Below are 26,621 nucleotides of genomic sequence, written 5' to 3' on the forward strand. Positions count from 1 at the left end.
GCTCCTGGTTATGCACACAGCAATCAAGGGCTAGGAAAAAAATTTAGTAAGCATCAAGGGAAACTTCCTGTACTTATTGCTGTGTCCCTGTTTAAGTTGAGAAATCAGAAAAAAAAATCCTCCTGTACTTAGCCTAGAGGAGTAGCTGAATTCCTAGAGCAAACAAGAGGAGAAAGTGCATGATATTAGAAATTATAACTATAATTTCTAAAATCACATCGTGAAGAGTATGAAGAATGCTAGTTTTTTTGTTTTTTTTTTACTAAGGACAGAGTTAAGAGACTTATAAAGCTGAATTATTAAATTAATATCTCTGGGATCCCATACATAATCATATTCCCCTGGGACATGGCTGGGCCTATCCTACTTAGCAGGAAACTCCACAAAGGCTTGGGAAGGCATGGCTGTTGCACCTCTTGCTGTGCCTAGGTGGAGATGTGTTCCTAATCCAAGTCTGGGGAATGAGCCCTCACAGCAGCACATCTACTGTGATCTTTGGCTACAGAAGCCCTGCCCCACCCAGACTGTGGAGAAAATGGGGCAAGAACAGCCCTTCCTTTTGCACAATCTGTCTTCAAGCCATTTTCCCCTAGGAACTTGGGTAATTTCAAATTCCTTTTCTCACCACTGTTCTGTGTTTCCTATCTGAAATAGATTGCAGCCAACACAGGGCTAGCTGGCATGTTCTGGAAATGTGCTGGCTGTGGACATTGGAAACACATTGAATAAACATGCCCTAGGTGCCTCAAAATCCACAAAGTAAACTCATCACTGAGCTGACATCCAGTATCTGAAGTGTTTTCCAGCATAACAATTGTTTCCAATGAACATTCCAAGACAATCTGTGCCACATTCAGAAGGAAGAATCAGGTTAATTTCAGAAGATAATGTTAGTGTGCATCCTGTGTTTGAACACAGTGAAAAAATTTCTGTAGCTGCTTTGGAGGGTTCTACAGAATCCCATGGGGTCATACCTGAGTGTAACAGAGATTAGATGTCTTGGGCACTGCAAAATCATCAGATGCAGTCACCTTAAAAGGAATGGATCCATGGCCAGCTCTCTGTTGTGTAGGAAACCTGTGCTCTGCAGGTGCCCACTGTGCTCCATCCCAACCTGCCCCTCATCCCAATCATGTTAACAATGGCTTTGTGAAATTTCTGGGGTTTTAAACATTCACTTGGGTGAAATCGCTGTCTTTGTGACTGACCATCTTTGCTTGGATGGTCCACAGCTATCTATAATCTATTCAGGTTATTAGAACATGAAATAGTTAAAGGGAAAAAATTAAATTTTCAGTTATTTCCTGACGCGTTCTGTCAAGTAACTGGAGTTATTTAATTATGCTTTTGCAGCAGTCATATCTATGTACTATCATATGCCCATCTAAGCCAAATTCTCCTTTATTTATTTAGTATATCTTAAAGTACAAAATTACAGCTACCTGAAAAAAAATATCAAACCTTTCAAACAGTTTTAAACAATTGCTGCATAATAACTCAAAAAAGAATCATCATGATCCTGGGACCTGACCCCTTGCAGGACATGTGATATAAGCTCACCTACAATTTCTGCCCAAACAGAACACACAGTTTCCAAAAACACTGTCATAAAAGCAAACACCTGGTAGACTGAGAGACCTGGTGGCTGCACTGTAAAGCACTCGCTGGGTTTTGAAGTCTGCTGGTAAATATGGCATTCTGGAATAACCCTAGTGTGACACAACACAAGGAACACTTGCACATGTATTGATCATTATTGATCCCCCATTTTGACAGCCGTAGTTCTTCTGTTTTTCATGACCTAAATTTAAATCAATAAGGGTGTGGTGTTTGTTTCCTGTGAGACGGCGCAGTTATTCAAGAAAGGCTGGAAGAGATTGGCTTTTTAATTGAATCCCACTTTGTTTTTTCACTGACAGCCGTGAGGGGATGGGTAGAGATCCAAGCTGTCTTTTGGGGGTGCTCTGTGGCCAGCAGTGCTCGGGCTGAGCTGCAAGCACCAGAGCACTGCTGCTATCTACAGGTCTGCTCTGCACAGCACTCACACTGCACATGGAACCACTCCTCCCACAGGGATGCCCGTGCTCGGGAACAGGACCAAAACACAGACACTGAAGCCTTCTGCCTTTGGGGAAGTGCAAGCTGGCAATCTGTAGCCTGTCTGTCCAGTGGCTAACCTGTGCCAAAAACCCCAAATCAAGTTCATTAAAGGGAAAGACGATCTCTGCTGCATGAGAGTGCAATTTCTGCCTCTTTTTTAATTTAATTTTTTTTTTCTACAAATGAAGAGGAAACATTGCACTCTCAGGTGCAGAGTAAGAGGAAGTGTCTGCTCCCAGATGGGAACCCCCTCCCACCGCAACACCCTGGTGCACAAAACACAATGGTGTACACAAGGGCTGGAAACCACCTTTGAGCCTGCATTGCTGAACTTTTAAGACCATCTGTGATATAAGTAGGATTTACTAGAATTTAGTTGTGGCTCTTTGTTGCTTGTAATTTAATTAATTTTTCCTTCTGTGCCTTTACCTCTGTAACCCAGACATTTTCATAGGTGCTTTTCTGCCTCTATCAGTAAGACAGACAAGATAACCTGGAACGGGTTCGTCACTGCTGAAATCAAACACAGCATCTTCCAGAACAGGAGAACAATAATATATAAATCAATCCAGCAAATACAAGCAAGCAGTGTAGACATCAAACCTCTATTTGACCAAATGTTGTGGATTTCAGAGTCAAGTTACCAAAGAGAGTATCAGATCACAAGCTTTCAACAAGCAATAGAGGAAAGGGAAAACTCAGAAAAAGGAAAAAAAGTATTTTTCCCCACAAAAAATTACATTTTTCCTATAAAGGAAAAATCTCCCAGCTTATTTGCAAAATCTTTATCTACAACTGAATGTCTGCCTGTTGCCATGAACAGGTAAGTACAGAAGCAGAGCACCTTGCAGCCACAATTAGAAACTGAAACAAAGGACAGTCTGATCTGACATATGGAACCTCTCTGAAGATTTTCCCATTTGGGAGGCTAGAAAAGCTCTTTCAAAACTGATTCCCCAAGACCAGCAGGATCTGCAGGCTAAAAAATCATGTTTCAAATGACTCTTAGCTCCACACTGAGCATGCAGTCCATTTGACTGCTTGTGGGAAAATAAGTATCTGTTCCATCCTCTGTAAATACCAGTTTTTCTGGAAACAGCTGATTTTTAGTCCTGGATACCAGGTGAAAACCTTCAGTATAACTGGAAAGGAGCATTCTGCTTTTTTTTTTTTTTTTTTTTGTGTGTGTGTGTGTGTGTGTGTAGTCCTGTAAAAAAGGCTTAGCTTTTTTTTTTTTTTTTTTTTTTGTGTGTGTGCATGTGTGTGTGTGTAGTCCTGCCCTTTTCTCAAAAAAGATTAGTAAGGAATCTGCCACACCTACAATAATTACTGTCCATGAAGTATTGGGGAATACAAATAACCTCTAGTATTGCAGGAGATTGTTTAAGCATTAGAAAGAACAGACACCAGATAACGCTCAGAAATTTCTCATCCACAAAGCTCAGTCCTCTTCACACTTCCAAAGAGGGAATGAAGCTGTACATTTCTAGCAGTTTACTTTCCTATTCCTGTTTCAGAACGACAGCGTGACCCCTTCACAGCCTGCACGAGGATCAGCACGGAAAGCAGAGGCTCGGGGTGCCGGGGCCAGGCAGAGCCTGGGCAAGCAGCATCCCCCTTCCCTGGCCATCCAGAGGCACGGCCATGGAAAGCTGCGCTCGGAGGGGCAGCACACAGCCCCCCTGGGCTCTGGGCACAGGACTGAACACCTGACACTTACAGAAAAACCCACAAATTTCACCTCCACAGATTTCCTCGCTGAGCATTTGGGCGGACACAGAAGAGGCGAGGGGCGTTCACTGATGGATTGCAGGAGGAAAACGCGCGGACAACGAAACGCTTTGGAATACCAACTTCTGGGAGGGACAGGTTAAAGCGATGGGAGGTATGGATTATTCAGGCGATAAACCACGGCGCAGGCAGTGTGGGAGGTGCCCGGAGCTGGGGGGCTCTGGCTGCTGCTGCCGCGGGCGGGGGTCTCACCCTCGGGCCGGGCCGGGCCGGGCCGGGCCCCGCCCGGGAGCGGGGGAGGTGCCGGCCCGCACTTCCTCAGCCCCGCCGAGGCGGCGGAGCAGCCGCGGGAGCATGGCCCAGCGCCGGGAGCCGCGTCCCGCCGCGCCGCTGGAGCGGGAGCTGATGGCGCTCGGGTAAGCGGCACCACGGGCATCCCGGGCGGCAGCCCCGGGCCTGCCGGGACACCCGGCGGGGTGGCGGCTGCCGGGTCTGGCTGCCGGGTGTCGGTGGTGAAGGGAGGGATGGGGATGTCTGAGCGAGGCCGAGGCGCTCCGTGCGTGCCGTGCGCCCTCAGAGGAGCCCAGCGCCTCGTCCCGGTGCTGGGCGTGAGGGGCTGGCACGGCGGGGCGGCAGAAATAAAGGATAGCTGGAAAACCGAGAGCGCAGGCACACGGCTCGCATGTAGCGGGGTGCGCCTTCCCTCGGAGAGCCTCTGTGGCCTTGAAGCCATGGCCATCATAGAGCCCAGGGTGTGCCGTGCCGCTTCCCGGCGTTTCCAGGGAGCACCAAACCCACACCTGCCCTCAGATCCGTGCCCTGCCCGTGCCATCCCTTCCGCTCGGCCTGGGCTCTGGTCTGGAGAGCTGCTGTCCTTGCCGGGAGGCTGCAGGATTCCCGGCGGTGCCAGGGGCTTCAGGAGGGACAGCAGCGGACAGTTCACAGCCACTGCGAGGAGAACACCATGCTCACCGAAAAGCCAAAGCCCGGGAGCACAAAGGGAGGCTGAAGGTTGCAACAGACCTTGTTCCCGGTCCTATGCGACTCGCCCATTTTTTCTGCCAGTTAGTTTTGGTTTTTGCAGGAGGAAGGCTTGGGTCACTGTCCCCAGCAGCATTGCCGTGGGCAGGAAGAAACACGGGCTGGAGGAGCAGCACGGGTGGGCACGGGCAGGGTGGGATCAGTGGCAGCAATGCAAAGGCGAGGCAGAGCAGAAGGAAGGCCAGTGATCATTCTGACAAAGCAGAAAGGCTCTGGTGTCAGCTCTGCACTCAAAAAGAACCGATGAGAAAAGTACAGGTCTTACACTTCTCGAGTGCTGGTGGATTTGGACCAATTCATTGCTTATTTTTGCAATTTGTTCACTTAGTGAACAAATTGGAGTGCAAAAAAGTAGCTTGGAAATTCTATCTCCACACTGGCGCTACTTTCCCATATTTAAAAGAACCTTTTAATGAAATGCCTGGTAACTGAAGCACCTAACAGGTATGAAATTCAGTAAAGTCACTTTGCAGTGGTACCCAGAGTAGCCATTTTATAATTTTCTTGACATCTGTAAGATTAGGCTCATCCTAAACCAGAGTATACAGGGAGGAAGGAAAGAAAAATTAGTTGCAGCTGTTGTGGGAAGCACGATTCCCAATTACCAGACCTTTACTGATTTCCACAATGTGGTCTGAGTTAGTATATGCCAGAAACACTTGCCTATAACCAGCAAGGAGTTCATCCCCATAGATAGTCTTGTAGAAATGCAGCTTGATGTGGTACTTAATGTGGTATCCATAAGAAGGAAAGAGTAGAAATTAGAGGGCTACAAATATGCATTTTTGAAGCTGTACCTTCTTTATTTTACCTCCACTTCAATGGAAAACCTAAACTTTTCACTCTTCTACAGAACACTCAGCATCTCCTTCAGGGAAGTGTGTTGAGTTAAATGCATTAAAGTTGAATAAGCAATGCCACGTTAGAAAGAATCCCTTCAAATTATTAAACAAAGCCCCTTCTTTTCAGCTAGTACTGAAGCCACTTCTCTTTTCCTTTTTTTTTTTTGCCTAAAGATGCAAAAGAACTCCTCATGCAGCAGACATTCTTGTAGCATAATCTGAAAGATCTCTTAATGTAAATGCTTTTTCAGCTGTGACAAGTAGGTGTATCACTCTCCAGAGCATACAATGAAATTTTCAGTCATCACAAGGGTTTTCCATTCTAAAATTAGTCCCCTCCTCTCACAGTGCAGAGTTCCCCTGACAGCTGGTGAGGTATCCAGCACAACTGAGACCCAGTTCTGGTGAGGAGTGTGTGTCCAACAGAGACAATGGTCATTCAAATGAGAAGCAGCTTCAACATTCACATATCTTTGGGGGGAATTTGAAGCGGTTTATTTTAACGCTTCTGCTTTCTGGTACAAAAATCAAAGAAGTTGGATAAGGTTTAAAGAAGTGTGAAATGGGAAGGACTTTACTCTTAAGAGAAAAGGCTGAGTGCCAGGATGTGCTCGTAGTTTACCAGGTTAGCTGCCTAACAGAATTGAAACTTGTCAGCAATGTAGGGAAAATTCAGATTACAGTCAGCTTCGTTGTATTGACGTGTGTATAGGTGGACTTAATGCTTAATGAAAAGGAAGATCAAAAGCAGAACACGTTGTTAAAAACTTGTTGCCTCACCCATTAGCTTTGTCCCTAAATATTTAAAAGGAAACACTGAAGTTTGCCAAAAGAGACATAAGCGCCTTGGCTTAAAAGGAAAAGGAAGCTGACAGTGGGATTCTTCTCTGAAGGCCCTTTGGTTATTGCTGGGGTCAGTCCATTCCCCAGTGCCTTTGCTGCTGTTGGAGCTGAAGCACAGCCAGAAGCTGCAGCGTGTTGCTCCTGTGGCTGGGCACGTACTGCGCGGGCCTGGGGAATTCCGCTGCACGCCTCTTTGCGCAAGAGGCGAGAATGTGGAGTATCCCGTCATCCCGGTAACTACAGGCACCTCTGGAAGCACACTTTGCATCCCAGCTCAGTGTAATCTGGGTGACACTGTTTGTCTGTCGAAAGTGAAAGGCACAGGGAAAGAGGAAACAAATTTTTGTAGCCTTTTTTCCTTCTGCAGTCTAAACTTAATCTTTGTCACCCCTTGCAGCAGAAGCTTTATGCCCTTTCAGGTCTGACAACACCCTGACAGATGATATTTGTAAGGCTGGACAATACATTCCATGCTTAGTTTTAGTGACAGAAGATAAATTAAGCCACAGGCCTAAATCAGGTGATAATAAAATTGTGAAACTGAGGAACATGTTTGACTGGAACAGGGTAAATGGTCATAAGAATTTTTTCATCTCTATTTTCTAATTTAAGGAAGATAAAAATTAAAGTGGCTAGAAAGTGGGCCAAATAATGGGTGAAAATCAGAATGAAGGCAGTTGAAAGAAGGGGGAGAGAAGATGGAAGTGAAAAGCAGAAACTGAACTAGTGAAAGTCCACAGTTAGAAGACAAACCTTAAGACTGGATACAATGATGTTATTTCCTCTTATTTCTATTTTAAAATTATTTCCCCCCATATAATGGCCTCGTTGTATTCCAGCAAAGTACTTTACACAGATTTTTCAGTGTAACACTTTGAAAGGATGTCTAACAAATACCAGTTTGGTTGCCTGACACCTGTAACTTCTGTCTTAGCATTCTTGCCCTTTTGGAGATTCTCTAGAGCTCTGTCAACTCATGCACCATTGAAAACATGGCCAAAACTTCACTTTTAGTGATGTGAGGTGCAGAAAACCCTTTTGCAATTTTCAGATGATGGGCAATGCTTCTAGGGTGTGATATTAGGAAAAAAAAATTAACAATCCCAAACTACTAAACTTGACAGATAAGAGCTGGAAGTTGCTGAAATACAGCGTGCCAAAAATAGAGAACTAGTGAGTCAGTTTTACAGTCATTTTTGGAGCACAGGCGTGTGAAGAACATTGCATCCAGCCAGAGGAGATAAGTCAGTGCTTTCCCATGCACTCCATCGAGCAGTAACTGTGGACTGCTGCTTTAATCTAAGAGAGGGAATACATCTGTGAGGCTAGAATATAGTTTCAAAGTGTGAGCAAATTCCACTCCTTGTGGTAGAAGATATATTTAAGTTAAAAAAAAATCAAACAAAATGACGACAACAAAAAACACAAAACTTGCCAACATCTACCACCACAAAAAAAACCAAAACCACAAAAAAACAACAAAAAATCCAATCAACCAGCTGAGGGTAAATAACTGCTGTGAGCACTATGGGAGTGAAGTCCTACTGGGAGCACATGTGGCTCATCTTCCCAGTAATCTGGGTTGTTGCTACCTTTCAGAGGTGGACAAGAGATGACTTCGACTTGCTGTGTTCCAGCTTGGCTCCTGCAGTTCAGAGAGCCAAGTGCTTTCCACCCACCACATGGCACCAGCACTATTGCCCCTGCTGCAGCAGGGGAGGGAGCTTCTGGGAAGAGAGAACAGCTCACCCAGCTAAGAATCTCTTCTTGCTTCACAGAAGGAACTTAAAACTGCCTGACTTTTTCACAAAAGCAAGCCAAACATGCACAAGGTTTCTAATTCTGTCCAGGCTACACCTGTCTGAGAACATCTGATAAGGACACAAAAACCACTTGTGACCTCTGCCTACTGCATTTATCTGGTAGCTGGGCATATACTGCAGAGTTATCACTCCAAACACACCAAATAGCAGCCAGAACTTCCAGCTGTGCTCTTTTCTGGCATCTGATAAGGACACAAAAACCACTTGTGACCTCTGCCTACTGCATTTATCTGGTAGCTGGGCATATACTGCAAAGTTATCACTCCAGACACACAAGAGCAGCCAGAACTTCCAGCTGTGCTCTCTTCTGCTGCTACTGTCTTTCATTTTTGTGGGGAAGAAAAGCAAGTGTTCCTACTGGATGTTACACAGTTTACACATCCTACACTGGATGTTGCACATAAAAATGGCTCAGAAGAGAATTATGCAAGTCACTCAGCATTCACCTTTCATGGATGAGTGTTTGTGTTCCTTGTGTATTCTGTTATTGTTCAAAAGTTTATCCACCTGATGCCAGCTACAAGTTTATTCAGCAGCCCTTATTTCACAGGCAGATTTTTTTGCAAAATATCCACGTGATTTCTTTGAAAACAGCATTATCAGAAATGACAGCTGCCATACCTTAGGGCACTCATCTTCAGGGGACACAGAAAAGAAGTTTCATCAACATTTTTCATTGGAACAGCTTGGGTTGCTGAAAAATTAGTGATCATGTTCTAGCCTGAACAGGGAGTTTCTCACCCCAGACTTTGCTGTAACATATTCCTGATCTTTACCATGGTGTAGGTAGCTCTAGTTGCTGCATTAACTACAGAGAGATCTTCCTGAGATATTTTAATGTGAGTGCGTCCTGTTCTGGCCTTGTGATGATTGGCACAGCTGCAGGAGCTCAGCTGGCCAGCACAGTCACAGCTTGCACTACAGCAGCCACCAGCTCATTCCATGGGGAAACACCACTGGTGACTGGAGGGGCAGATCTTCAGGGCAAGGCTGTGTGCTCAGATGAGTTTGGGCATTCTGGGCACTGGGTGTCTCATTTCCTTCTCCTTCCTGTAAAAGCCATCAGTGAAACCCTTCCTCTGTGCCTTCACCGATGCACTGAGACCTAAAGAATAGGCTGAAAATGGTTTCTTTTTCAAAGAGTAGCAAAAGTGATCTCACTGGCTGTGCTTGTCCATCCTAAGACGTGCCTTCACTGGCCATTCCAAAGAGAAGGAGGGATGGCATGGCCATTCAACCACACTGACAACACAAGCATGCTTATATGGACAGCATAAAGAGATTTAATGTCATTTAGGACTAAGTTAAATTAACAAGAATGGATAAATAACAGCAGCTGTAAACTCTGAGCCTGAGATTGCTAGTCAGATTGTAGAAAGGGGACCCCAAAAAGTTGACCACACTTATATTTTTTTAATAGAAGAAATTAAATAATTAGAAAAGAGAAACCTCCCAGAAGTATGTATACATATTGGGAGGGTGTACAAGGCCAGCCAGAAGAAATGGGTTTGAAACAAGGAAGGAATTTAATCTTTCTTCTTGGGTTTCTCAGAGAAATCTCCGTCAAGAACCTTAGGCAATTTTTACACTACTGATGGTTTTCAGTCTGAAAGGTGTCAAAGTACAGAGCATATTTCTGGACTTGTAGTGAATACAAGACTCTGTAAAGGTGAGTTTTGGAGGGACCTTCAGAAACATCCCGAATATCCAACATTATCCACCATGTTCAAAACAGAAGATTTAAGACAATTCAGCTTTATGAAGGACTTTCTGAGGGCTTCAGTGAGATGGGTGTTTGTAAAGCATTTTAATTTCCATAATGGCTCATTTTAAGATGACATGAAAGTAGATACAGTATTGGATTTTGTATCAACAGTTTCCTGCCCCAGGTGTAATTCAGAAGACAACCTAAACTTCAGCAGAGGGTAGAATGCCTTTTACAGTTTTGCCAAATGAGCCGTAACTCCCATCTTGATTTGCCTGCCATTTTCAAAGAACTACTTAAAAGTTTTTTCCTGAGATAGATAAATAGAAGGATTCTCCCTGTGAAAATTTACCTGAAGTATACCTAGTAGTGCCTAACCACAGGACTGTTTGGGTTTATTTTTAGTCCTGGTGATTTCTACCTGTATTCTCAGCTCAGGCTTGATTGTGAGAGCAGACTGCATAGGTGTGCATTTGTTTACCTTCCTGGTGGTCTGTGATGCAAATTCTAAATTTTCTTCAGCATTTTAAGATTTTACCTGTGTTTATGCAATTGGAACAAAGTTTGTGTGACCATTTTCACAGTGGAATATCAAAGTAACCTGATCAAACCATCTGTCATGGTCAGGAAGAGAAAAACCCCAAAACTACGTGTAACAGTCCCTTTGACACCAAGATCTGCATTACTGTCTCCCGTTCACTTCTAGTTTTTGAGCTGAACAAGAGGAACATAGTACCATTTCAGGGATTTTTGTCCGAGACAGCATATTTAGGCAAGAAACTGGTACAGCATTGTCAGCAAAGTTTTAAAAGTGCACTTTCAAACAGCATTATTTTCCCAGTTAAGGGTTTTGTTGTTGGTTTCTGGCTGGCTTTTCTTTTTTTTTTTTTTTTTTTTTTTTTTTTGTGTAGTAGTAACATTTCTTTAGCCACTAGTCTTTTATGTGTAAAGAGTGTGGATTTAAACACAGCATTTCTTAAACTTAAGTGACTTCTCTTTCAAAAGTTTAGTGAAAGAGTTTTTTTGGGAAATAAGGTAACAACACAGTTATGAGCAACCTCACACTAAATCTGCCTCCTTCGTGACAATGACCACTCACAGATTTTCTCAACATCTGCTTCTTTTGCACAGAAGTGACCCAACCATGTTACGAAATGCCCCCCAAAACACAGTGCTGCACTCTCAGCTACAGGTCTGCCCATGCTGGTACCATCTCCCCACATCAGGAATGATCTGACCTTTGCCTGTTCCTTACTTGGGCAGTTAATCCCAAAGCGGATTTTGGCTAACAGGTGTTCCAGAGGATGACACTTTGACTCTTTAAATATTCATTATTTTATTCTACAGTGTAGATGGACCACATTCTAGAGCCAAAACAGCAATGCCCTGCCTGTATTGAATTTCACATGGATCTTCTCTTCCTCTGGGTTAACAGTTTGGAGTCTCTCATAAAGCAATTCATCAGCCAGCTGGCCTTTCAAACAGGCAGCCGTCCAAATTCAGAGTTAAAGCTTTGTGTGAGGTGCCAAGTTTGGTGGAAACTTTGGATGAGCAGCTAAGGAGAGAGAGGATACAATTACACCTGGTTTCATTTCGAAGACTGCCATGATACAAGTTGTGGAAAGTGCTGCCATGGCATTTCTGCTTTCAGTGGAACTGTGTTTCTTTGGCTGAAGCAGTGACAGGCTTTGCTCCCAATGCTACAGGCATTTAAAAGGGAGGGAAAGGTGACCTAGCACCACTCCACATACAGAAGCTTGCTCCCAGCAGAGCTTTGGGTGTAGTATCCCTCAATCTTTCTGCTCCAGAGCCTCTTGTGTGTGTGTGTGTTCATGGCTGTGGTAATTATCACGTGCCTTGCAGGATTTCAGCTCCAACCTTTTACAGCTCCAGCTTTTTGTGTTCAGTCTCAGGCTCATCCCTAGTGAGATCCCTGTCTCTTGTAAAAAATTGGGTGTTTCCATTGTGGGACATTCTGAATGGAAACAAACCCATAAACTACACTTCCTGGACTTCTTTGCCGGTTTTTTTTTTTTTTTTTTTACCCTGTAAAGTCCTTGCAAAACTTTTTCTATAAAAATGAAGTTAATTTTCACTGAAGATAAACTGAAACCATGTTTAGATGTTTTCCTTTGTTGCTCAGATCATACCTGGCCAAGAGGCAACAATAGCAAGCTATCTTAATTTTCACTGAAATTTTGTCAGTTAGTTTTGATCCCTTTAATTCTAAGCTTAGGCAAGCATGTTCAACTGCAGATCTTGGCAGTGAAGACACATTGAGGGAAATTCAGAGTTTATGAGGAGTTTAAGCACTGCCTGTTTGCCCAGAAGAGGATGTGTATCAAAGAACATACATATGCCAGGAAGTGCAGCTTCTGAAAATAGACAAAGGATTCTCTATACCCCCAAAACTGCTCTCACCTTATCAGCACAGACCTGGCTAATTTGTTGCTCATGCAAGCAGAATTTGCAGGGTTTTTAGATCCAGCAAAACAGTCAGCTGTTTGTGCACAACTATGTGTTAAGGAGAAATAGTTTTTTGACTGTGTCAAAAGGCGGCCACTGCAAGGAGCACAGTGTAAGCTGTGAGTGCCTGTGAGGAGAGTGGTAACTCAAAATTGTAGAGGAAGGACTGCAGCTAGCACTGCTTTTTCTGACCCTGCTCCAAAAAGCAGCATCAGCCAGTGAAGAGCGGAGTGAAGGGTGCTTTAACCCCTCGTGTCTCCCCAGGTGGTACCATGACAGCCTCACCCGGCACGCAGCAGAAGCGCTGCTGCTCTCCAACGGGCAGGACGGCAGCTATCTTTTGAGGAAGAGTAATGAAAGAGAAGATTTGTACTCCCTCTCTGTAAGGTAGGCTATGGACAGGGTGAACTAATCTAATGCTGCACTTACTTCCATGTTTGAAAGTCCCATGCATTACAGGTTTGTTTGGTTTTTTTCCCCTAGGGCTTAAACTATTCTGAAATATATTTCTACTGGTATAATACCCACTGGGTATATATACCAATATATTCCTATTGGTATAATTTTGCTAAAGGAAAAAAAAAATATTTTATTTAACAACTGCTCTCTTTTTTCCAAATTATGAATTAATCTTATTGGTAGAAAACATAATTCTTTAGAATGGCTGTAAATTTTCAGTCTGCATGATAAAAATCTGCATGTCAGCTAAAAGAGCTTAAGAAACAGCTGGTGGGAGTAGAAAGGTTTTTTGATGAGGACAGTAGCAAAGATTTAACAGGTGCTAATCTTACTAGTTTCTGAATCCCTGTATAGGAACCATCACCTCTGAAGGATGATCCAGTGTTTGGCTGGTTTTACTCCTCCGTTCTGTGCTAAGGTTCAGTCTTAGTCAGGTCTCTGTGACTAAATTGAAAAGCACCTTGTGAGTGATCAATGCCAGGGCCTTGAAGTCAATTACAGCAATTTAGGACACAACTGTTCAGGATACAACAAATGCAGAGCAGAAGAAGCCTGGCCTGGTTACTTCACTACGGAATCACATTTAAAGAATCTCCCAGAAGGAGAAAAGCCACAACATTTTGGTGAGGAAACCAAAGGACACATGCATTAGACACATAAGGTAGTCCCTGCGCATTGGCTGGGTGGAGGTAACCAGCCCTAAAAATGTTTGTAACCTTTGGCAGCTGTGTGATAAAAGCATCTCTAGACCAAAATTTTAAACTGGCGCACGCAAGCTCATTCCTGCTGCAAACTGAGCCTCTGGACAATTTGTGAGCACAGCTCAGCTGAATCACAGTAACTTTCTAAAGTCACTTTGATCTGTGTAATGCTGCTGGTTATTTCCAGCCCTGACAGGAGCACAGCATATGCCCTTGAGATTGTGGCTTTCTGCATATTCAGTACCAGGAGCTGTTACAATTTGGAAAAATAGTTGCTTGTGAACTGAGGAAAGTCTGATTTGCACATATCCTGTTCCTCAGGAAAGGCAACAATGAGGTGTTTCACCCATTTCTGGCAGAAGATCGAGGAGCAAGTGTGCCTATACACACACTGTTGAAATTATTACCACTGTAGGCAGCCATTTATACACAGGGTGCCCAACAGATCTGAAGATTCTGTTACAAAATGAGTATTCAGAGAGTAGCAATGACTGAATTCAGTGCAAGTGTTTATTACCACTGTAGGCAGCCATTTATACACAGGGTGCCCAACAGATCTGAAGATGCCATTACAAAATGAGTATTCAGAGTAGCAATGACTGAATTTAGTGCAAGTGTCGCCAAAAAGAATAGTGGCATTTATAAGCAATAGCTTTCCTTAAAAAAAATAGGTAAGTTTAAGTGAATCATTGTTTTTCTGATTAATATTTCTTTATTTTAAATTGTTAAGCATTATTTGAGATAACTACCTCAGCCAATTAAAACATTATATATGCATCTTGAAGGTAGTTTTAAAGGGCATTCAGGAAACAACTTCTTGTAATAACCCAAAATTTAAATAGTTGTTTTAATAGGAAACAGAAGTGTCAGTTAATGAAAATAAATTTGCTGCTTGGACAGATTCTAGCCTTGGAAGACCTACAAAATTCTGTTTTGGGCCCATTCCAATCTCTTGTTCAGCTTTTCATGTAGTGAGAATTACTTACTGCATTACCATATGAACTGAATAGCCCAGTCTGAAGTTTGGGTTTTTATTCTGTTCTGTTAGTTTCTGTTTGTTTCTGGTGGTACATCTCCTTTGAATACTGATTTTGATTTTAAAATGTTTTACAATTTTTCTACTGGTTAATGTTATGTTTTCTTTCAGTTTTTTGACTAATATGAAAACTTAATTGTAGAATAAGTAATTCAATTTTGTTCTGATACATTTCTGTAGAAAGGATAACTTCAGCAATTCTAGCTGTTGTTTTCCTTCTGTCTTAAAATATCTTTTGGAGCTTTTACTTTATTTTCTGCCTCAGCCTCACAAGGAACTTTGGTCATGATTATAGCTTGGGTTTTTTCAAGGAAAAAATTGCTTAGCCATCCCTTGAGGTTTTTATTGACTGCTGTAGGAAGAGAGATCACATATTGCCTGAAATCCCCTCCCCCAGCCACATTAGCCAGTTTGAAAAGGAAGGAGGAAGCAGAATAGAATTTGCTCTCATTGCACCGTTGTCTTGAGAAATTAAACAAAAAAGATGGAAACCCCTGTAACTGCAGCAGAGTCACAGCAGCTCTTCCCTGGCATTGAGCATTTCCACCTGGCTTGTTGTGCCCCAGCTGAGTATAGCACAAAACATGTGGGAGGCCCATAGAAGCCTTTTTCCTCTGTTTTCCACAGTGTCATAAATACTGTTCAAAGATACATATTTAAATACCAGTTGGAAACCATGATCCTCTTTGGAAGTGGCAATAAACAATGAAAGAGATGCTCTAATGCATTTTCTTCACTACACTTTTCCAGTATATTTACTGTGTAAGTTTTTCCTCAGACAGTTTGTTTTGGGTGGTAGTAACATTAAAGAAAGTAACTTTTTCACTGGAGAAATACTTGCAATAAGTGCTTCACTGTCTTTTGAAGTCAAAATAATTGCCTACCCAGGAAGTGAGACCTTGCACACTTCTCTAAATGCCATCAGGTTTCATAAACAAAAGCTGTTACTTCCCTTACAGGACAGAACCCTGCTTTATGTTTGTCAGTGCCCATCCTAGTGGAACCAATCATCCAAATACGGAGACAAAGCAAACAAATTCTAAAGCCCTTGGTATTTAAAATCAGGTTATTAAACCTCTGTTTGGGTGCAAAACAGAGACAGGCCACTTTCCAAGGGGAAACAGAAGACATTTTCAGTGAGATTGGGATGCTACTTGAAAAGCAAGACACATACTGAGTACACCCTCAAGGCTGAAGTCCAGTTAGGGAAAGGATTTCATTCTATTTAGGCAGAAGGCTTGAAATCTCTTTTGTGAGTGTTTCTGTTGATGCAAGAGTTAAATTAACCAACTTGGCCTTTCTAGGCTTTCATCATCTCATACCTGTAAGTCAGCAATTAAAATCTGATTTTCAGCTGTGTTGAAAACACAAGACAGTGATGGCAGTAGTATTACTACTAAGACAGTGATTGGCAGCCCATGATCTGGGTCCCTGTAGTGAAAGATGCTATTTAAGGATTGTATGTGCCAAGTGCCTTTGGCATTTACTTCTTGACAAATTTTCCTCTTTTGTTTTAGGGGTAAAGATTCTGTGAAACACTTCCATGTTGAGCACACAGGAACTTCATTCAAGTTTGGATTTAATGAATTTTCTAGCTTGAAAGAATTGGTCATGCATTTTGCAAACCAGCCTTTAATTGGAAGTGAAACAGGTAAGGAGAGCCATATTGTGTGTATGAACACATTTGTAGTCATGCTTCACAAAGATCTAACCAAAAGGAGCTTTTGTTGTGCTAGAAAATAGATCTTCTGCTGAAGTGTTCATAAATTCACATTTATATTTGTATCTAAATAAGTTCCACTTCAAAAAGTCTTTCAAGTTCTTTGAAGATAAACCAGACATAAGCTTATTGGGCTTTTGCTAACCAGGGCTATGAGCTCCTTTCAATTTCTCAGAGGAAGAAGGATTTCAAAATACTGGGAGGATTAGAACATTCTCAAAACCAGCAAACCCAAAGCACAGTGTTAGTAAGAAAATAAATATTAATCTATGAAGCTGAAATCCCCTAATAAGAATAAATGGAAAAGTGTCTTGAAATGGTTTCATTTCACTATTCTTTGTCCAGGGAAGGAGCCTACAGTGTTATGCTCCTCTTTCCTGTAGGGAATGTGTTTTTAACCAGCTCTCCAGTTCTGCCTGCAATGCCATCACCATGCCGATGCCATCTGCCATCACAGTGATTTGTCTTGCTTTTAAGAGAACAGAGAAAAGCACAAGTCTCTCTAACAACCAATGTGCTGCCTGAATTAAAGGGTCAAAATGTTAAACTTGATTCCTACAAGTGAATTGAACACCATCAGGCTAGAATCCTTGGAGAAACAAACTGGATATTATCATGGTAATGTCAGTTTTATGTTTAGCTTCAAGTGTAAGAATGGAAGACATGTCAGTGCAAGTTAATGCCAAAAACTTCAGTATCCTCTGTGGCAAGTGTATGAAAATAACTCAGGGCAGTACTAATTACATATTCAAGAGCCCAGTTAAATGATAGTTGGCACATGCATAACCAAAACATGTCACCCACTAAATTTGCACCAGTACTCTGCTAACCCAAACATGAAATTCAAGGGCTCCTTTCCCAATTTCTTCCCCCAAGAAAAGTGCAGTTGTACACTCAACATGGCACTTGTATCTTTCAAAACACTCTCTTTTAAAATTGCTTTCAAAAGTGGTTCAAACACAGAGCTCCCACGTGTATGCCCTGTGCCAGTGAGCTACTTTTCCCGGGAAATCAGGCATGCACCCACAGGCCTACCTCTGTAAAGATTTCAGATGACAAAACTTGTATTTCCCCATTCCTCACTCCTTCACTGCATGTGTTACAGACACTAATAATCAAGACATTGGTTTTATCTGATCTCTATGGATGAGGTCTACACTTGCCACCTTAAGGTTTCCTAATCAGATTCTACTGGCTCTGTGAAACCTCTAAGTCAGATGTGCTACAAAATAAAAAAAATAAATTGAGTATTATATCGAGAAACTTTCCACCTTACCATACCATGGAAAACAGTAGAGGGGAAGAGAGAATTAACACTCAGGCAATATTTTTTCAGATACAGGTGTCAAATTTCTCCTGGGCCATAACCATGTTTTGTCAAAAATTAGGTAGTGGCTCATCAGAGTCAACTCCAATCCAAGCATCAGCAGATGCAGATGTGGCAGAATAATCTTGCTACAGTGTAACTTTTATTAGATGTTGTGTATAATTACCAGATTATTCTGTACAATTGTCTTTGTGGAAGCAAAAAAAAAATCCACAGAGAACTTATTAGAAAACAAATACTGTATAAAATGTTATATTAGTCCTTCCATTTCTGCAGGGGAGCTTTTTATCCATGGTGTACAGATGATGATACCCTGATTCTATGCAACAGCTCAGGAGTAGTTGCTCTGGAATGGTGATGGAGCTGTTCTCAATTTTATTTTAAATGGTAAAGCATAATTTTTCTGCAAGGCCAGATAAAAATAAACCAATGTTGACTTTCCACCCACAGCAAGTTGAATAGATCACATTTGCATACACCCCCTGTGCCTGCAAACAGATTTCAGCTGGCTACTTCAAATACAATTTTTCCACTTCTCTTTTTAGCCCTTCCCATTACAGAATACTTTTAAATTACTCATACATCTGTAGGTTTCAATTCCAAGTTGTTACCAGTTGTAGCATCCCTCCTCTTTAAGAGCTACAATAGCAGCAGAAAATGCAGATGGAGCAGCATTTGGTATGCTGTGACATTATTTTTAAAGAATGGAGTTAGAGGGCGGAGCAGATTCTATTTCAGGGATGTTCTTCACTGTTTTGAAAAGTACAATACATTCATATTGAGAATGCAGTTTTTTTCAGGGAACACGCAATAAACACAACCTTCCGTGGAGAAAAAGAAGAATGGCCATAGTGAGAAGTTTAGCTGGGAAGAGCTGTGGTAAAAACAGTTGAGGATGATGGTGATGGGGGTTTACTGTTAGGAAGCCTGTAGCCAGAGCTCTGACAGATTAGGTGATTTAAGCACCAGCTAGTGGCATGTTGGCAAACCCAATGACTCTTGTGGCCTCCTATCTATTTTAGCATCCTGCTTACCCTCCAAGACAGCCTCTTGGGCAGCAAAGCAATTTAAATAAGCCAAGGGATTTCATGCAAACATTTGCAAGGGTAAAGGTTTTGAAAAGGTACCATCTATTTACAGTTTTCACAGCTGCCTTTTTAATTTTAGGGAAAAGATGAAATTAACCAGAGATGTAGCTACTGACAAGCTATTTTGTAAGCTGGACTTGCCAGATGAGTTACTGCTGCTCTTTTCTCTCCAGGAACTTTAATTGTATTGAAGCATCCCTACCCACGGCAGGTGGAGGAGCCTTCCATTTACGAGTCTGTCCGAGTGCACACTGCAATGCAGACGGGAAGGACAGAAAGTGACCTTGTCCCAAATGCTCCCTCAGTAAGTCGTGCTCTGCTGGGAGGGGTGCTTCTGGCCTGAGTCTAGCGTGGTTGTTAGAGTGAGCTATGGAGTAGGACTGGTTATTAATCTCTTTACGGGTTTGTAAATCCAGGAAGTCTCTGCCAAACACGGCAAAACAAATACAGACTTGCTCAGTACAGGCCCATGGCAAACAAAGGCTTTTATAATTGTTGTCACTTCAATGCTGTCCCTGGAAAAACATTGTCTGCAGCTGACCTGGGCGAGTCTGACTATCCAAACAAAGAATATGTGAAAGATATTCATTCTCATGTTATCTTTTAGAATAATTTATCATTATTAAAATTATTGTGAATTTTAAAAAAAATGCATACACAAAAAAACCCCCAAAAACATCATGAACAGTTGGGCCACCTATTCTGACATTTAAGACTCACTTAAACATCAACTAGAGTCTCTAAATCCCTCATAACTCACGTCTAAGTGAGACAGGTGGTTTCTCCAGAACAGTTTGCTCTGAACAGAGAGGAAACTATTTTAATTATATACAGTATTTTTGGGGGGAAAGAGGAAGAGTTATGTTAATGTGGGTTAATGAAGTTGCAAGAAGAACCACTTCTGATGTGTCTCACAACCAACCCTTCATCACCGAGTTACACTTTAACCTCCAAAGAATCTTGACTTGCACACACCACCAATAAAATGTAATATTTTTTTCAAGAACAAGCGGTAACTTGGCAAGATTTGGATTTTCGGAGGTCTCACAGTCAGGTCCCTGCAGAGAATTTCACTATCTAAGAAGTCATAAGGTCTAAGTGTCACTCATGATGCCAGAGAAACAGTTCAAACCTCAACTTTTCAAAGCACATTGAACATAACAGGTTTTTCCTGCCAAGCATGAGCTTGGTTGAGAGAAGGGAACAGCTCAGTAAAACAACACTTTCCCCTGGCTGCATTTGAGGAGCCTTTTCTGGGGATAATTCCACTGCCAGTGGAACCCCATGTGCTCCTGGTCACAACACCTACAGGGGCAGCCCTCCAGCCCTACTGAATAAAGCTGCAGCTTCATTTATAGTTTATTAATGCAGCCATTTCGCTGTATTTGGCTGAGAAGGGGCAGGGCAGGGCTCCCTGAGGGAGGCACAGCCTGGGGGCTGCCTCCAGGGCCAGCACAGCTCCATGTTCACCCCAAGGTGGCTGGATCTGCCCAGGGGGAGCATGGAAGTGAGGGCAAGTGGATCTGGGGAGTTTCCCAAAGAACTGAGCCATCTTCCTGTTGTAGGCAAAGAGGGGGACGTGGGACACAGAAGCAAAGCTCAGCCTCTAACCCCAATCCCTTTCTTACTTCACAGCTCGGTACCAAAGAAGGGTATTTGATAAAACAAGGCAAAATAGTCAAGGTAAGGAAAACTCTTATTTGTCGCTTCCACTCTGTGATCACCCACAGAAGCTAAAACCAACATGGAGCTGAAATTGCTCCACCTGTATTTCCCTGCAGAGAGGAACAATTTGTGTTTTGAGCAATAACAAAGCACAGCTGTAAACCAGGACAAGCTAGCAGCTTTGAAAGTTTTTCTTTCCAAAGAAGTTTTAGACTAAACTCCCCCAAGACAGTTACCACTCGTTCTTGATCTTTCAGAGCTGGAAAACAAGGTGGTTTACACTGCATAGGAATGAACTGAAGTACTTCAAAGACCAGACAGTGAGTAGCAAACACCAATTCCACCTTTTAAACATCTACATAGGCAGCTGCAGCCTCCTTGTATCTCTGGTTTCTCACATCTGTATCACAGCTTTCCAAGCTAAGGCTTCCCAAACTGTCAGAGGGGTCAAACCTGTCAGGTAAAGTCAGTTTTCCTGATGACTTCATCAAGAGAAAGCAAGTTTTTCAGCTGGAAAATGTTTACTGTACTCTGCCACTCTTAGCTACTGGATAGAGTTTATGGGGATTTTTTACACAGAATCATGGAATAGTTTGGGTTGTAAGGCACCTCAAAGATCTTCTTCCCAGCTCTCAATCACAGGCAGAGACATCTTCCACTAGATCAGGCTGTCCCAAGCCCTGCCCAACCCGGCCTAGAATACATTTTTGTTTTGCTTTGTTAAGTGGAATTTAAGCTACCAGCACAACACAATCTTTATTTGTAGCTTAGACACAACCTGACAGAGAGAGTGTTGCTAAAACAGTTCTAAAAATACTGGTAGTATCCTTTGATTTCATCCTTTTATTTCAAGTGGACTCACAGCATACGTGGAAAACCATTCATTTAAAAATTCTTTCTGACAAAGATTAATCTGCAGCATCCTTACAGTTACTGCTCCATTTCTGTCTTGGTCTGAATAAAGATAAGAAACACATCTGGAGTTTCTTTGCCCTTACAATGCCTTTGTTTGAGGTTCCTTCATAAACAATGCCAAACTGTTTAGCTCTGCCAAGCCCTATTTCAAGCATCTAACAGATTTTACACAAGAGCAGACCACGAGCCTTCTCTCACCAAACATTACCATTTCTAAACAGTTATATTTTTGCAGGGCTTTCCATCAGTTTTCATTTCAGTTCAAGACAACTTGAATTAAGTTTTCAGGATAGCATTTCAAAGAGCAGCACTCCATTAGTGACTTACCAGGCAAGAAGAGCTTCTGTGTTTGTCAGGACCTACGACCTCCTTCCAGGCAGCAGCTCCAGTGTCTCCTGGCACTCCTGTTGTTGCTGTGGGGCTGCAGGGACCTACATGTGAGCTGTCTGCAGCTGACCCTGGGATAGCATTTGCTATCTCACCACAGCCCAAGGGGCTTTCTTCTAATGGAGGGTACTGCTAACAGCCACTGAGTCAGCAAAAACATTAAGGGAAGATGAGAAAGCAACAGGTACCTCCACACACCTGGTGGAGGACCCTGGAAACAGCTAAGGGTGTTTGGGCAGAAAGCAATCAAGCTGCCTCCTCTGAGGCCTTAACAGTGTGAGGCTGAAACAAGGGGAGGAAGAGCTCTCACACCTAGGGAGGATGAAACTCCTAAGAGAGATGGGTTGCTGTTATACACAATCTAGGACCCTGCACCTGAGCTTGTCCAAAGAAACTTTTATACACATATATATTTGTGTGTGTGTTTGGGCACACACGCTTCTCAGGCAGCCAAACCTATCACTCCTGCTGCAAGCACTACTTTGGCTTTGCTTCTACATTTCTCCTTACCCAGCTTCATCCTTTTAAGACACATAGGAATTAATTAAATCTCCAGCAGCTGGCTAAACTGATAAGACCTTTGTCTTATATATGCTTTTGTCTCTGTAAACGTTAGCTGAAAGTAATACCAGGTTTGTTTCTGTGTCAGTCATATTACATGGCATCAGCCAAACCCTCAGCAGCCTCCATGTAGCTCAAACATTCCTGCAGCAGAGATCTCCTTTTGCTTGTCCAGATGTGAACTGCCCTGTGTTTTTCATATTAAACTCACTTTGCATCACACCACTGATGTTATGCTTGCTAGTTGGTGCTTGTAGTGTTACAGCCACTGTAACTATGCCTGGAAAAACCCATGGAGGTGCCTGTAAATGTCTAGATACACTGAAGATGAACTGAGATAACCTTATCTTCTGTTTTCATGTGTCCACAATTTTAAAAACATTTTCTCTTCAAGGCTACGGAACCAATTCGAGCACTTGATTTAACTGAATGCTCAGCTGTGCAATTTGACTATTCCCAGGAAAGAGTCAATTGTTTCTGGTAGGTAGCAGGATTTTCTCCATGTTGCTGGAACAAGGGGAATTTTGAAATATAAACAATGTGTGCTTCTGAAAGGCCCTTTGGTGGTTGTGACCCTTCTCATCCTCTAACTCACAAGTCTGTTTCTGTCAGACAATCTCTGTCAGTCCTGCATGGCTTTGCCAAATTACTCCTGGCAAAAAGTGGGCCCATGTGTAGTGGACATTTCTAATTCTGTAAGCATCTATAATCATCACCTAGACTCGTGGGTCTTGGGGTCAGACACTGATACAGGTCACATGGTAACCTCTTCTGTTCCCAAATGTGGGTCCTTTATCTTTAAAAAGGTCCTTGTCCTTAAGGACCCTGGGCTCTAAATGGCTGTCACCCATTCTTGGTTAACCTCCCTCCTGGTGGCTGAAGGGGAGCACAGCCTCCCTGTCCTGCTCTGTCTCAGCAGCTGTTGGCACAGGCCAGCTGGGCTGTTTTGGGGAGAGCTGCCAGTTGTTCTAGCAACTTCAGAAAGCTTTGTTTACTTACAGTTTAGTGTTCCCACTAAGGACATACTACCTGTGTGCCAAAACTGGGATAGAAGCTGACGAGTGGATTAAAATCCTGCGGTGGAAACTGGTAAGGCGATGTGTGCTGCTGCAGGGCATCCCAGGCAGCAGCAGCGCTACTGCCAGCACAACCCCAGCACTGGGCACAAGTGCCACAGCTCTCAGCACCTGCAGCAAGGCAGTGCTTGCTCTGGCTGCCAGGCTAGATTGGAATGGGCGGTTTTCACATAATCACAGAATCAATTAGGTTGGAGAGGACCTCTGAGGTCAACAAGTCCAACCTTTGATCAGTCAGAACCTTGTCAACTAGTCCAGATGTGAACTCAGTCCGTGGCACTGAGTGCCACAGCCACACCCCGTTTTTCTTAAGCACCTCCAGGGATGGTAACTCCACCACCTTCCTGGGCAGCCCATTCCAATGTCTAACATCCCCTTCTGTGAAGAAATTCCTCCTGATGACCAGGCTAAACCTCCCTGGCACAGACTGAGGCTATGTCCTCTCATCCTGTCACTGCTTGCCTGGGAGGAGAGACCAACCCCCAGCTGGCTACCCCTTCCTTTCAGGGAGTGATAAGGTCACCTCAGAACCTCCTCCTCCCCAGGCTAAACGCCCCCAGCTCCATCAGCTGTTCCTCACAGGACTTATGATCTAGCCCCTTCCCCTCCACTGCCCTTTTCTGGAATCAGGCACCTTCCTGAACTGAGGGCCCAAAACTGGACACAACAGTCGAGGTGTGGCCTCATCAGTGCCATGCACAGGGGCATAATTCATCTGCCTGCAAACCCACTTCATTTTTGGGATACATTTTTACAGGCATGCTCATTAGTAAGAAAAAATTACTTCCATCTCTAAGGATATCATTATATGTGCTTGGTAAACAATATGGATCATCCATCAGCCCAGACCACAGTTGAGGAGACAATGAAATGAGGAGACAATGTAAAGGCTTGAAAGCACTACTTCCTGAAAAAACACGAGGAATTGGGTGGGTGATAGTCACCCACACCCACATGCAGGCAGACCAGCAGTAATGGGCTGTCCTTCTGTTCCAGGCACAGATACGGAAGCAGCTGGAGGAGCGCAGTGCTGCCCTCAGCTCCTAGCTGTGCCAGCGCTCCTGCTCCGCTGGCAGCAGCTGCCTCTGTCCACGGGGAAGGTGCTGCTTTCCAGAGGGCAGCCTCACGTCTCCAGTGCCATCTGTGTCCCCACACAGAGGCCACCCAGCTCTGCTCACACGGGATCCTGCAGCTCTGGGTGCTCTGCGGCTGCCGGGTCACGCAGGGGACGGCTGCAGAACCAGGGTGTGGGTTTGATACGTGTGGTGTGTGCCTGTAATGCACCTCAAACACTGCCACCTAATCACAGAAGTGGTCACTGTTCAAAACTTTTGGGGTTATTCAGAGCACTCATTAATTTATTGCAAGCTGCATCACAACTAAGCATCGATATCACGTTCTGTAACATTGAACCTTTTATTTAAAACAGGTCCTTTCTGGAAACATTAAATATATTTTTATTACCTGTTTTGGCTTTAAACCTGAAGAAAAATGACAGAATTACATTTTGTAGATAGCATCTATATTGCAATCCAGAGAGTAGTATTTCAAGGCCCTTTTCAAAGTGACAGATGTCTGACAACTAGTTCTAGTCAAACAAATTTTTATATGGTTTAGCTTTATACCACAGGGATGGCTACAAGGGAATGTTTGTTTCAAACAGCATCTGTAGGTAATGGTGAGCAGCACCATGTAAGCACACTTGTATACAAACCACGGTTTTGAGAAACAGTAGCTGCTTCCTGGCACTCATAGGACACGCATTTAACAGCGTTGTGGCTCACTAGAACAAGAACAAGAAGTGGAACCCCATGATGTTGGTGCTGTGCTCTAAATAGGTGTTACATTTGACACACTGGAGAGGCTCAAGACCAGACTGACCCAGCTGCAAGATCCCCTGAGCAATTCTGTGCCTCCTCGAGGGCTGGGCAAAGAGGGGGAACCACTTCTCCCGGCAAAACAATCAAATTTATGCTGAAACAGCATCTGCCAACCTCTCCTGCTATGCCACACTGCAGTCTGTGTTTGGTATTGCTCATGCAGAAGGTGTTTGGTAATTGCCTTTGCTGGGAGAAGAATGCAGAAGGGGAAGGCAAAAGCACATTGGAAGAAAAAAGAAAATTTAGATTTGGACATATAAATAGCATTTTACTTCAACTTAGGAATTCAAAGTGTTTGTAAATATTTTTATATAGACTGTTTTCTGAATAAAATGTCATTATAAAACTACCACAGGTCTTTTATATTCCGGTACTGTATTGTTGAAGCTTTGTCCTCCTTTTTCCCTTAAAGAAGCTTTAAGAAACTGGCATCTCCCATTTAGTTAAAAACCTTTACTGAGTTTCTGTGAGAGAGAAGCAGCATAAGGGGAAGAGAAAGATGATACTCTCCACAGCATCACTGTCCTGTAATCATGGCTTAGAAATGGAGCTTGTGGGGAAACCACAAACATAGCCTTCCCTTTTTCACAGCAGCAGGCTGCTTCACAAAACACTGGCAACAAGCTCAGCACATGGTGTCACAAACCAAAGCCAGTGAAAGAAATGGCACTCGGGTGGCCTTGGGAGCCGCCACACACAGATGGGTGAGCAGAAGCAAACAGCAGGGGGAGGCCTTTGCTGGAACACAACCACATTTTGCCAGAAGTACACACACCTTCCAGCTGCTTCTGTAATGACCAGCAACCAAAGCCCCATTCCAGCTTAGTTTAAATGGAATAGGGTTGACTGACAGCTGTAATCTTTTTTTGAGCCAGGAACTCCCAGCTGTCATTTCCAGCACCACTGTTTCCCCCGTCCTGCCTGAGGCACCACAGGTTGATGAGGTGTGAACACAGGGCCAGGTATCCCCTTTCCCATCCTGGGGCTCAGTCCTGCCCAGAGCTGTCCCTCAGGCCGGCAGGGCTTGGCAGGTGTCCTAAGGGGATGTGGGAGGGAACAAGAGGTGGGGCTAGAGCACAGGCTTGATCCCCAGCAACAGATCTCTGCACTGCCCTGGGACCAGGTATGCTTACTGCCCAACTGAGAGACACACTAGCTAGTTTTCAGTGTATAAATTCATGGATTTTGGACATTTTCAAACAATTAAGAGACCTGCTCTCTCAAGAGACAAACAGATGTGCTGTGGGGTATTACA

The 26,621-nt window shown here is 43.3% G+C and overlaps 1 protein-coding gene across 2 annotated transcripts; it reads left to right on the forward strand.

The window, feature by feature from the left end:
• Nucleotides 1-4,017: 4,017 nt before the first annotated feature.
• Nucleotides 4,018-26,506, forward strand: DAPP1 (dual adaptor of phosphotyrosine and 3-phosphoinositides 1). 2 transcript variants are annotated; one of them, XM_039710482.1, is made up of 9 exons: nucleotides 4,018-4,247; nucleotides 12,816-12,938; nucleotides 16,265-16,398; nucleotides 19,056-19,186; nucleotides 20,518-20,565; nucleotides 20,805-20,867; nucleotides 22,805-22,890; nucleotides 23,412-23,499; nucleotides 24,483-26,506. In XM_039710482.1, exons 1-9 carry the CDS (start codon nucleotides 4,186-4,188, stop codon nucleotides 24,531-24,533), a joined length of 786 nt encoding a protein of 261 aa, XP_039566416.1. In that variant the 5' UTR covers nucleotides 4,018-4,185; the 3' UTR covers nucleotides 24,534-26,506. The 2 variants fall into 2 exon arrangements, with proteins under 2 accessions (XP_039566416.1, XP_039566415.1); XM_039710481.1 differs by lacking the exon at nucleotides 24,483-26,506 and having other exon boundaries at nucleotides 23,412-23,736.
• Nucleotides 26,507-26,621: the final 115 nt, after the last annotated feature.

Source organism: Passer montanus, unplaced genomic scaffold, assembly GCF_014805655.1.
Source record: "Passer montanus isolate IOZ18808 unplaced genomic scaffold, ASM1480565v1 scaffold23, whole genome shotgun sequence".
NCBI lineage: Eukaryota > Metazoa > Chordata > Aves > Passeriformes > Passeridae > Passer > Passer montanus.